At 43.7% G+C, this 13,572-nt stretch overlaps 1 protein-coding gene across 1 annotated transcript in view; it reads right to left on the bottom strand.

Moving 5' to 3' along the window:
- Window positions 1–11,187, bottom strand: part of SYT9 (synaptotagmin 9) — a 68,323-nt gene extending 57,136 nt beyond the window's left edge. The window contains exon 1 of the mRNA XM_075712662.1: window positions 11,040–11,187. Within this exon, the coding sequence (XP_075568777.1) occupies window positions 11,040–11,187 (148 nt within the window). The remainder of the gene's footprint in view (window positions 1–11,039) is intronic.
- Between the last annotated feature and the right edge of the window lie 2,385 nt (window positions 11,188–13,572).

The following is a 13,572-nucleotide window of genomic DNA, read 5'->3' as shown; positions in this document are numbered from 1 at the left end:
CCATAGATATGAACCTCTTGCAAATTACAAAATAAGTAGAAAGTTTTAAAAGGGAACACTAAAGAGAACTTGATATAGCTGTGGCCAGATGCCCAATGAGATAATCTGTGTGTAAGATGGGTCAAACATTACAGGGATCTTCTTAGGTCATGCAGGGAGGAAATTAGAAAAGCAAAAGCCCAGCTAGAACTCAATCTGGCCACTGTTGTAAGAGATAACAAAAAATGTTTTACAAGTACATCAACAATAAAAAGAGAGCCAAGGAGAATCTCCATCCTTTGCTGGATGGGGGTGGGGGGGTGGGGGGGGGGGGGGGGAGGCAGAGGTACTTAATGCCTTCTTTGCCTCTATCTTTAATAGCCAGACCAGTTATCCCAGGGTACTCAGGCCCTTGAGCTGGAAGACAGGGACAGGGAGCAGAATGGAGCCCTCATAATCCAGCAGTTAATGACCTGCTATGCCACCTGGACGCTCACAAGTCTATGGGGCCGGATGGGATCCACCCAAGAGTACTGAGGGAGCTGGCAGAGGAGCTTGCCAAGCCACTTTCCATCATCTGTCAGAAGTCCTGGTTAACAGGGGAGGTCCCTGATGACTGGAGGCTTGCCAATGTGACGCCCATCTACAAGAAGGGCTGGAAGGAGGACCCGGGGAACTACAGGCCTGTCAGCCTGACCTTGGTGCCGGGAAAGATTATGGAGCATTTCATATTGAGTGCGCTCAACAGGCATGTGCAGGTCAACCAGGGGATCAGGCCCAGCCAGCATGGGTTCATGAAAGGCAGGTCCTGCTTGACCAACCTGATCTCCTTCTATGACCTGGTAACCCACCTGGTGGATGAAGTAAAGGCTGCGGGCGTCATCTACCTGGACTTCAGCAAAGCCTTTGACACAGTCTCCCATAGCATTCTCCTTAGGAAGCTGGCAGCTCATGGCTTGGACGTGCATACTCTTCACTGGGTAAAAAACTGGCTGGGTGGCCCAGCCCAGAGAGTAGTGGTGAATGGAGTTAAGTCCAGTTGGCAGCCGGTCACGAGCAGTGCTCCCCAGGGCTCTGTTTTGGGGCCAGTCTTGTTTAATATCTTTATCAACGATCTGGATGAGGGGATTGAGTGCACCCTCAGTAAGTTTGCAGATGACACCAAACTGGGTGGGAGTGTCGATCTGCTGGAGGGTAGGATGGCCCTGCAGAGGGACCTGGACAGGCTGGACTGATGGGCCGAGGCCAACTGTATGAGGTTCAACAAGGCCAAGTGCCAGGTCCTGCACTTCGGTCACAACAACCCCATGCAACACTACAGGCCTGCGGAAGAGTGGCTGCAAAGCTGCCTGGCCGAAAAGGACCTGGGGGTGTTGGCTGACAGCCAGCTGAACATGAGCCAGTAGTGTGCCCATGTGGCCAAGAAGGCCAATAGCATCCTGGCTTGTATCAGGAATAGTATGGCCAGCAGGAGCAGGGAGGTGATTGTCCCCCTGTACTCGGCACTGGTGAGGCTGCACCTGGAATACTGTGTCCAGTTTTGGGCCCCTCAATACAAGAAAGACATTGAGGTGCTGGAGCATGTCCAGAGAAGGGCAACGAAGCTGGTGAAGGGTCTGGAGAGCAAGTCTTATGAGGAGCGGCTGAGGGAACTGGGATTGTTTCGCCTGGAGAAGAGGAGGCTGAGGGGAGACCTTATCGCTCTCTACAACTACCTGAAAGGAGGTTGTAGTGAGGTGGGTGTTGGTCTCTTCTCCCAAGTAGTTAGCGATAGGACGAGAGGAAATGGGCTCAAGCTGTGCCAGGGGAGGTTTAGATTGGATATTAGGAAAAATTTCTTCACGGAAAGGGTCGTCAAGCATTGGAACAGGCTGCCCAGAGAGGTGGTGGAGTCACCATCCCTGGAAGTGTTCAAAAAATGGGTAGATGTGGCACTCTGGAACATGGTTTAGTGGGCATCGTGGTGTTGGGTTGATGATGGGACTGATGATCTTAGAGGTCCTTTCCAATCTTAATGATTCCTAGTTTTTGCTTTCATTATAAATAATCCAGCCAACAAGCCAGGAAACATGAAATTGCTACTCTACCCTTAATTGGTTTAGTAGTGGACTTGGTAATGTTAGGTTAATGGTTGGTTAGTGTTTTGTATACACAGAAAAAAAGGTCCATCACATAGGGAAATGAAATATTTGGGAACTTTCACAGACAGTAAGATAAAATTAAGAAATTTTGAACAAACTTCCTGATGGAAACGTAGCAAACTGAGGAAACGTATTTCCAAGGGAAGTCAGCAAGGTCGTCTTTTTGTGTGTGTGTAAAACTCAACTGGGAAAAAACAAGTGAGGAAGCATACTGGAAGGAATGATCCTATTTCAAATCATAGTTCTTACTATTTTACATGCCCTTTCAAAGTTTTAGCTCCAAAATCATTAGTGCCTGACTTTTTTTGTTAGTATGGTGGATTTACATGAATAATCTAAAAGCTTTTTCTGACAGATTATGTACTCTTGGAGTCTTCCAACATTTATCTTTGGTAGACACACATCAACTGTAAATTTGCTTAAGATATACAGTCGCATATGCCAGTGTCAACTGCATGCACTGTATTTCTGAATTCCAACTAACCACAGGAATTATACAAGATAAAATCCTGTACTGTACATGTCTGCCAAAGGAAGCCAAACTGATTTTACTTGGCTAATGAATGTCTAAATAAAAAAAAAAAAAAATGCAGCTGAACATATTGAGCAACTTAAACCACACAAGATTCAGTGTGATTACAATAGCTAATGTAACAAATGTGCGAACTCCCAGCCATTATACGTAACATTTTCTTTATGTGACAAATTTTTTCTGTACTCTCCAAATAAATGGATCAAGTACTCACTACTTAACAGTACTACAGAACATGCAAAAACGATTTATCTTGTAAGATGATGAACTCTAGGAATTACAGATTTTCTAAGTTGCCACTGACAGCATTTTTATGAAAAATCCTTCCATCTGTAATTAATTATTCTAAATTCTTATCCCTTGAACTAAAATTTTGTTAGCAATATGAAAGGGACATAAAGCTTTAGAACAAAATAATCTCTCTTTATCTCTTTGGTCTAAATAAAGCCACAAAAGAGCTTAAATTAATGACAAAATATAGCAAAAGATGCACAATACCATGTTCTTAAGTACAGCTTTGCACTAAACCAACAATGACCATTATTTTCAGTGGGGGAAGAACTAAAATCTATAAATGTGGTTTTAAACATAAATACATATTAAGTTCATTGTTACACATTTTATGTTTATGTTCAACCTCTGCTTACCACACACCAAAGATGCTATAGTGCTGCACAGCCTCAAGACTGAATTTAACTGGATCTGCTGTTATGACAGCAATCATTTTGGACTTACATTTCTAGGTCTCTGAACTGTCAGTGTAATTAAACTCTCAGAAATTAGTTTGGAAAGGAAATGTCCAGAAAGCTATCTGGGAGGACATGCGGCCAATCATTTATACTTGGGTCACTAAATGTATGGATCACACAAAAAGGTAACAATTCCAAATTCTACCAATACTGAAAAACAGTGTCATTGTAACACGGGTTCATGTTTTTTGAGGAATTAATGACCCATAAATCCATTACAGTAACACCTCTACTTAAGCGATCAGAGCTTTGTGTCTCCAAATGTAAATTGTTGCCTGCATAAAGCTTATGGATGTTAGGAAACTATAATTGGCAAATTCTTTCCTCTCTCCCCCCTATCTAGGAGGAATGTGCAAATCCCATTGAAATAAGAGTTATGACAAATGCAGTGATAAAGTTTTAGTGGCAAGTACAGTCATATGTACAAGGGCTAAATTTAGCCTACTGGGTGTTTTTTCATCAGCAAAATTGGCATTTAAGATGAGAATTCAGGTGTAAGACAGACTGTATGCTATTTAGCCATCCTAATTTTTAAAATTTAAAATTTAAAACAAAAAAAATGATGTTTTTGTCATTACTCTTTAGGTTGTTTTCTATTATATAAATTTTTGTTACTCACAATTCAAAATAACCGTTTTTTTTAACATTCACCACACATTTGGAAGAGACTTGCATAAACTGTGGGATGACTGTAGAGGTAACTGAATTCTGATTCAATTCATATGTTATTCTAACTTTTAGGATTACTTCACAAATCTGCTTACAATGACTTCAGTAAATAAATATTATTTGTATATATACACAATGAATATAGTAGACGAGTAAACATACTTTTTTCGTTAAATACAAAGGGGTGTAGTTGGCATCAGTCTATTTAACACAAGCATAACACAATGTTATGCTATAGTTTCAGTGCATAAGTGCATACTGAAAACAACAGACATTTGGTATAATTCCCATGTAAGTGAAAATTAATAACAAAATGGAAATGGAAGCCCCAGGAAGCTCTTGCTTTCCACACCTATACTGAATACGGGTGCAGAGGCCAAGAGGGCTAGAAGCCACCTTCCTCTTGTCTTTTTCTCATACAGTTAAACTTGCTCTCCTCCCCACAATGGCCAAGAGCAGCCACGGGACAGCAGTGGCATGAATCTTGGTCAAAGGGACCACAGAAAACCTACTCATGTTTGTCTTCTCAAGTCAGAGGAAAGTACTACTACACTGAAGTTGCTTTGCACCGCTGAAAAATGCAAAGTGATTTCAGTAGTGCAAGGATCTGTCCTTTCATGTTTGAACAGTGTTTAATATGACGTGCTCCAACCTGATCAAAGCTCAAGATCAGTTTTATGGGAAGAATGATCTCTGTAGTCTTCCTTTTCTCTGGTTCTGAAGTGTAAATTATAACTTAAATATCTATACATCTTTAGGTTACCTGTAAAAAGAACAAAACTCTATTCTAGGAAAAAGTTATATGCAGTTACATTAAAGTAAAATCTTTACTTTAATTTACTTTACTTTTATTTAAATTCATTTAATTATGGCTTCAAGCTGTTATTAAGCACACAGGTAGTCCCTTTTCTTTCAACAAAATTTGCTGTTTTCTACACTTTGTTGCAAAGTTTAGTTACCTGTTTAAAACAGATTTCACAGGAAAAACGAATACTAAACTCTTTAAGTATGACAGGAAAATCTCTGAGACCCTATTTGTTTACAGGGAATTAAACTAGCAGAGCATCTTAGAATACAGGCAACAGGAAATAATTATTTTTACCTTCTGCAAACTTGTTCCTGACTTTTCAAAAGAGAAAAAGAATACATATTTTCAGTCTAAAATATGTAATGTGATTGTATTTTTTTAAAAAACTCCTTAAATAGTACTTTGGTTCTTGAAACCCAAAGAAACTTGGACCTCATACTTCTTCATTCATTTGACATGTGAATACGATTCATACTTATCCTCTATCTTGTGAAAAGTTTTGCACTAACATGACATATAGAATACTATCAATTTTGAATGGCAGCATTTTACATTCATTTTGGAGGAGGAAAATAAAAACAAAAACATGGAAAGCAATGGCTCATAATGAGTAAAATAAAAATTATACTTCAAGTTATTTCACCCACTCAAATCCTCTTCATGTCTTTACAACTCTGTAAATGCTTTCTGCATTTATCTAGATAAATCTAGATGTATTTAGCAACTTGATGAAACTCTGCTGCTTGTTATGTTCATGGAAGTTGGGGGGGATATATCAGTAAGTCATTTGAGTTACAAAAATTTTAAAATGTCCTCTTAAGAAATTAAACTACTTTCTGAAGACAGGTGGTGTTTTTAAACTCAGTTCTGAATAAAAGGGAAGCTTGCTGGGCTACTATTCAATTGCAAGTATTAGCTTCCTAGGGAGTGACCAGTCTACCAGAATAATACTGTCCACAGAAAACCTTGACTCCCACATTCCACTGGTGGGCTGGAGGCCCCGTTTATGCCCGTTAGACCTTTTTGTTTCTTCGTGCTTTTCTCTTTCCTGAAGTTGAAAATAGACATTAAAAAATAAAGTACTGATTAATAAGGTTCTTAAATTCTACTGCAAGACCATAACTGTACCTTCTCATACATTGGTCCATCAATATCCATCACATTTCCGTGCACACATTTTTTAGTTTCTTGATTGTCAACTATCTTTACCTCCATCAAATACTAAAATCTGACTTTCTGTCACTGTACAATACTGATCTCTTACTTATGACCTGTAGCATACTTTATGCCTAATGGCCATCACTATACCCACAATATTCAGCATGTATTCTGGTTTAGCATCTATTAGTCAATTTTAAAGCACATAACAAAGAATACTGTAGACCTTACTGGCTTATCCTCAAGATGTGCAATCCAACACAACAGAAAAGGATAGGAAATTTTACTTTTTGTTTCTATTTATTTTTCCACTATGACACTAATGAAAATCCATTAGGATTAATGGTGTAGACTTTTTTAACATCCCTTATCTTTGTAAGCATCTTTTTTATCCAGTCCTCAGGTTCATAACAGCTTCCTCTGACCTTTGTAAATTTTTTATTCCAAGTTTTCAAGGGTTGCATACTTTTTAATTAAAGGAAGAAAAATTCAGTCTGTAGAATGTGCTAAGGACATGAAGTTTTGTGTAAGGCAGTCTCAGTGTGCAACTCTTTTATACTTTTTGTTTATATAACTTAATTTTATGGATGTTTGGCAAATGCCAGAGAACATGTAAATGCATTAAGCACTTTGTTGCTGTATCTACCAGTCACTGGAAGGTACGCAGGCATCACAAGTTGCTGTAAAGTTGGCAAAACACTACAACAAAAGGCAGTGCAGAAATCCATCAGGTCTACAAAGAGCAATGGCAGCCTACCACTGCTATCTCTGGGAAGCTGTTTTTTTAAAAACCAAGATTCACTACAGAACAACAACAACAAAAATCCCCAAAAGACCCAGAATCACCTACACCCAAGAACTACAACAACAACTAGTGGCAAAAGCTTTAAGGTTGATTTCTGAGATGTCTGAAATGCAACTCTAAAGCAGTCAAATCAACTACAATGGAAGAAGTGTAATTCACAGTCATGTACCAGGCAGACTGAGAACAGGGCACTGGCTCCAGCCACCAAAAGACTTTCTTTCTCTCTTCTATGCCAAACTCTAAACTATCCTAAATCAAAACCATGTAACTCTTCCTCTTGATTTTTTTTCCCCCCCAAAGTGTCCATCTTTTAAAAAGTCCAAAGTCATATGTACAAAAACATATATGCCCTTTCTAGCAGGCTTGATTCATGCCACACCAAGTTTTTTAGTTAAGTTGCAAGGTAAATCTATTAGAGAAATGGTCCACAAGGAAATGCAACTTTTTTTGGTCTTAATTCCTCTTTGAATGGTCAGTCTTTCCATTAAGATTTTCTGCCTTCGTGGTTTTTGTTTGTTTGGTTTTTTTTTTCTTTTTTACACATTAGTATAATTCTAGTCAAGCAACTTCCATTCCTCGTCTACAATATTTGCTTTATCTGGTGTCATGGGGTGATATTACATGATCTTGAGTGATTGTTTACAAATGCCCATATGACTAACATGGTTTTCACTTGAGTATCTCCAAGAGGTCCATATGACTCACCCTTCCGAATGTATTACATATTTGGTATGCTCAGACTTAGCAATTTACACTCATAAAACCCTTCTATGATATAGAAATATTATCAATTTCAAATTTTATCAAATTTTACAAGTAGGGAACGGAGGAATGGAACAGAAAAAGATCCAGCTTATTAAGGTATCTAAATGCTTAAGGATGTCTATTGGGATTTTCAAGGGTGCTCTGATATATAACTCTTATTGAACTAATTGAAGATTTTTCATTAAATGTCTAATTTGCATTTTTAGTTTTCTGAAAACCTTTAAAATCTGACTTACCCATGTCACCCTTTAAATCCAGTAGAACAGCATGTTAAACCTGGAACTCATTAGCCCTTAAACTTATGCTCTAAGCACTGTGCAGTACTTCCCATAATAGGGCAAATTACGTGAAAAATAAAGATGCTGTGCATACCACAAGCATCCAGTCCCCTCCTGTCCCCCTCCCTCCTGCCCTCTGGGTCTGAGTCACACACCAAATACTCAGACAACGGGGAGCCACACAGCCAACTGCATCAGATGTCATGCGAGAAAGGAGTGGATCTCCAGGGATCTGGCTGCTCAGCACTGGGACTCAGGGGCGCCATGAAGTTGAGCTTGTAGACAAACCCTGATATCAGGCTCAGCAACCCCTCAGCTCACTTCCATTATTTTTCCGATAGCTACTGCACCTGTACAGCCCCCTTACCACTCATGTAACAGAGCCAACATACATGAATGGCTCAAACCAAATGTGCTGGAAAATCATCTGTATCTACCATGTAGTTGGGTTCAGGCCAGTAGCCACTTTATTGGAGAAAAAACTCCTACAAGCATGGGGAAATGCTTTAATTTCTGTACAAAAGCTAATCATGTATGTTTTCTAGCTGCACTTTTCTCAACTCTAACAAAGTTGTACACGTTTTTAGATAGCTCTTTTGTGTCACCTAGGAGGAAGATGTTTAGTTTAGCTCATGCACATCACCTTCATACAGGAAAAAAATAGGTTATAACAAGTAAAGCTTCATCTTTTGCCTAATTCTGCCAAGAAGATGCTGTCTTTCAGCACAGGCTTGCTTCACAGCCCCATGTTTAGACCACTAGTGGCTGGAAAGGGAATGGATCTGCTGTCAGGGCTTTTTAATGACATTTCACCATTGTTAAGTCAATGAAACTCACTATGTACATCAAGCTGGATTTGGTCAAGGTATTACCCTTTGATTGTGAATCACATTACTCTTTTTTGGAAATCATGTACAGTGTCTTCTTGCAGCCCATACCATCACATCCAAGGACCAGCTAAACAAACCTCATGGGCAGGCACTGGGACAATATATGTATTTTAATCAAAGAAATATAAGACAAGGTAAATTAATAAATTCCTCACATTGCTACCCTACAGAAGTGGTTTCCGAGTCAGGGCTTCTGGATAACGTGTTGCCTGCTAGACCCTCTGAGACTGGCTGCAGCTGCAAAAAATAAAAATGTTAAAATTGAGGCCAATAGGAAGATGCTGCCTGCAGCATAATTGCGCACTGCTGTTGCACATTGGCTGGCAAAGGTTAGGGACCGCTGCTCTGTGTAATTGAGCAGGTTTGCAACAATACCGGAAGGCTGTTGTACAATAATGGCTTAAGAAAAACAGGTAGAAATAAATACAGGTTTATTTTTTTTAGCATCAGGTAGAGGTGGTAAATTTTTACTGAGCATGCCATGTTTTAAAAATGCTCCCAAACAGATGCCAGGTACTCTTTTTGCCCGAGGCTCATGGAAAAAAGCAGGTAGCTTCTGAAAGAAATCTGAAGAGCTGTTATCCAAGTAGCTGAGGGTAAAGTCTCCATAAGCATTTCAAGTAATTTAGTATTCAAAGTGAGCACTGATTTAAGTAGACATTTTTGGAATCATCACCCGATTAACAAATATGTGATTGATCCCTTGGTAAATGAAAATTTCAGAAAATCGCAGGTGTCTGTCACAAAATTACTGCTTATATGAACAAAGCAATTAAATCTGCCTATATGAACAAAACAATTAAATTTGCCTAATTTTAAAGAATTCTTATCAAACACTGCATGAACCATTTCAATCTGAATATTTTTAAGTGAATGAAAAGCCAGAATGGCTGCAAATAGCTTTGGCTACAAGCAAACTGAATATCAGAAAATTCCTTATTCATTTATGGTGATAGCAGATCTTTTCCCCCCCCAGTTTTTTTTCTTAGTTTTACTTGTTTCCTTCAGGCCTTTTAGCATATCCAAGCATTTGTCAGTAGGTTGCACTGTGAGTGTTACTTCAGACTCACCAAATTACAGAAAAATATTTAAAAATAGAGCATCATTAGACTGCCCTATGCTAAATGAACTAATTTATTTCAAAGACTATTAAAGAAATTAATACTGTGCTGTGATGATCAGCTGATCTAACAGCAAGGCTTTCCAGTACTGCAAATGTTTATCAACTTCTCTTTTAACTCTCTAAATTTCTCCTCATACTGAGCAAACTCAACTTGACGGTGTGAAAATAAATATAATAAGCTCCTACTTCAAATTGCAATTTGCCTTTCCCTTATAGCCAGAGACGTACAGAACGTACATTAACAATCTTTCAACATTTTTGCGCAGCTGGAGCTCAGCTTCCTTATTAAAAAGCTTCCTTAAGTTAAAGTTTTTAAGTCAGAGTGTTATGCCAAGATATGAAAAGGCGACCATAATCCAGACACACACACACAAAACCACTCGGTGTACGTCTTGTCAGACCTACAACCCCCACATCTGCTACAGAAATGCAAGACATAGTGTTTTTAGCGTGCGAGATCGAGAACTGGAAAGTTGGGTTAAATTGTGTTGCATCTAAACTGAGCTACGAAACGCCCCTGCCTTTACAATTACACCCCGAGTGATGGGGAGGGCCAGGGGAGCACAAGAGGAGCCCCCTCGCCCTGTGACACTGCAGCAAGCTACGGAGGAGGCAGCGCCGGGCGGGGAGGCTCCGACCCGCCCCAGGGCCAGGCTGAGAGGGGGCGAGCGGCGGGGGCCCGCCGGGCAACCGAGGGAGAAAGTTGCCGGCCCCCTGGCCGCAGCCCGCGCTGCCGGCACTCGGGCAGCTGACAGCCGGCTCCCGCGGGGAGAGCCGCCCAAGGGCGGGCTGCATCTCCGCCAACAGCTGGGGAGACGGAGCGGAGACCCGGCACCACCGCCCGAAAGCACCGGGCGCAGCGGCGGGCAGCCGAGCCCGGAGGAGCGTCCTCCCCCGGCCAGAGCGGGGCAAATCGCCCCAGCCCCGGGCCCCTGGGAGCCCCCCCCGATCCTCCCCCCCGCTTCTTCCCTCCCCGGCCGCTCGCACCCCGGGGCGGTTCCCGCCGTGCCGGCAGGCCTCGCCCCGCGGCACCCGGCCTCCGAGGGATGCCTGGGGATGCTCACCCTCCTCCCGCAGCCAGGGGCCGGGGGAGGCCGCCGGTGCCCGCGCCCGGCCCGCACTCCTAACGGCGGCGGCCGTACCTGAGTCGCTGAGGCGGGGCCGGGCTCTGTCCCGCAGGTAGTAGATGAAATCCCGGCAGTTCTCGTTCTCCACCGCCCCGACGGAGCACAGCTCGGCCAGCAGCTGCAGCGCTTTCTGGCAAATCTCGTCCTCCCTGTCGCCGGGCATCGCCCCCCAGCATCCTCGGGCGCGGAGCGGAGCCCTGCGGTCAGGCGCCGCGCCGCTGCCCGCCGCCCGCCTCCAGCCGCCCGCGCCGCCGGGCCGCCGCCCGCATCCTCCGCCAGCGGCGCCCGCCCCGCCGGGCCGGGCCGGGCCGGGCCAGGCCGAGCCGAGCCGAGCCGGGCTGGGCCGGGCCGCCCGCCGCTGCCCCCCCCCCCCCCCCGCGCTGCCGGCTTCGTCCCGCCGCCTCCTGCGCGCCGCGCCGCTGCCGGGGGCGGAGGGGGGGTCCCACCAGTTGAACGCGAGGGCGGGGAGGGCCGGCGCCGCGACCGCCCCGCCGCGCTGGCGCAGCTCTCCCCCCGCGGCGGGAGCGGGCGGGGGGCCCGGCCGCGCCTCCGCCCCACCGGGCTGGCCGCCGCGCCCCTCCCCGCCCCCCGAGGGCAGGGCTGCCCCCGCTCCCCGGCCCGCGCCCTGCCCGGGGGGCCCCGCTCGGCGGCGGGGTCCGGTCGCGGCACCCCCCGAGCCGAGATCCGCGGCCGTGTCTGAGAACAGGCGCGGAGGAAAACTTGGGAAGCGGCGCAGGGTCTGGGGAAGGACGGTCCTGAACGCAGGTCCCGGTGGGCAGCGCCTCGTCCCGCTCCTCTCCATCCCGAGCCAGGTCCAAAGCTCCCCTTCGCTAGTCCGCCTTTAATGTTAGCAAACCGCGTTAAATACCGCATGCTTTTTGTGTCTCACTGCCTACTCCTATCCAGAAACTATTCCGTTCACTCAGCTAATTGTCTTGAAATGATCTCTATAAATAGCGCGTGCCCTCGCTGTCGGGAACCTGGCAGAGGGGCAAATGTTAGACATTTCCCCTGGACAGAACGGCGCTCGGCACCAGGTTCATATTTTGGCCTGGGCGATGGGTTAGGAAGAGTTAAAGCACCGATGAGAAATCCCAGGCACCTGAGAAGCGGCCATAGCTTGAGGGGAAGGCAGCAGAGCCTTCGCTGGAGGAGGTGGAGGCTGCGAAGCCGTCTGCCATTAAGCATGTTTATCCTGACAAGTGGATTTGTGAGGTGCTGCTTCGCTTTCTAGAATTGTAGGCTGGTGGGTGTCATGAGGGGAAAAGCTGAGAACTGGCTGCTCCATTTAACTTAATTTCCCCCCCCTCCCTCTCTCTTTTGTAATAGTTTAAGCAAATACCAGAGGCCATAATGAGCTTGGAAAGTTCAGACTGGCGTGGATGTTCAGCCTCCTGTTGATAATGGTTCTAGAAATGGTGTAGACAGCAACATCTTCTAGTATAAGCTTTTTTCTGTTTTATGGAAAAAAGGTATATTGTTGACATATGTTAAAAGTATTCTGCAAATGCAGTGGATGTTAACAACAAAAATTTTTTACTATTATAACTTGTCTCTCCTGGTGCTGTGGCAGCATTGCTTATGTCTCAAAGGCATGACTTTTTTTTCCTCGCTTTTAATAGAAAAATTATGTCTGTAAAACATGATTGTATAAACCAGGTATAATTCCATCAGTAAACAAGCAACTCTTTCACGCTGGCTTGTTCTTAGTAGGAACTGATAACAGGTAATAAAATGGTATGTAGCTGTTATAGTCGTTGAGGTCATATTTTTGAAGCCCAGAGATTTTTATGACATAATTGTATATTTTCACATCTAAGCATGGGGAAACGTCCTACCAGTCTCAATAAATGCTGCACAAATATTTATCTTGGTGCTGGAAATACCAATGTGATTGGCTTGTCTCTTCAAGCATGCAGGGAAGGAGGGAAGAGAGACAATTCTGAAGAGGTACTGTCAATCACCGCTCTTTCTCTGAAACTAGGGACCAGGCTTTAGCAGTGCTCTTCATACTTCAGTGAAGAAGGGGTAAAATTTAAAGAACTTGGTAGAACCAGAAATACCAGAATCCCTTTTTGGGAAAAACAGCTGCAAGAGGGCTAGTGAATTATTCATATGCATGTAAACTCTCTGGGGGTAGAAACTTTTTCCATCTATAGCATAAAATCAAGTCCTGGCCAATGTTGGCACTATGTAATAAAGAGGAGGAAAGACAGAGGAGCCGTCAAAGATCACTGACAGAGGCATCAGTGAAGTACACTCCAAGTAGTCCAGTGATCGCGTGTGACCAGATTTTGAATTACTGTACAATTTGTGCACTGTGACTCATTTAGGCAGATTATTTGGCTATATTTTGGTAATTTGGCCCTGACCTAGATGGCTGTGCTGTTATATAGTTTGTACTCCGTCCAGGATGGTCAAATATATCAACTGCAAAGTGATATTAATGCATTTACTAGAGTGTGGTTTTTATCCTGTGGGACCACAAGCCCATCGCTAGCCTGGGATTCTAGCTTGCCGCAGAGTGAACTCTGGACAGCCTGGTGAT

Source organism: Pelecanus crispus, chromosome 6, assembly GCF_030463565.1.
Source record: "Pelecanus crispus isolate bPelCri1 chromosome 6, bPelCri1.pri, whole genome shotgun sequence".
Lineage (NCBI taxonomy): Eukaryota > Metazoa > Chordata > Aves > Pelecaniformes > Pelecanidae > Pelecanus > Pelecanus crispus.
The sequence above is the reverse complement of the archived record's forward strand: the minus strand, read 5'-3'. Positions and strand labels throughout refer to the sequence as shown.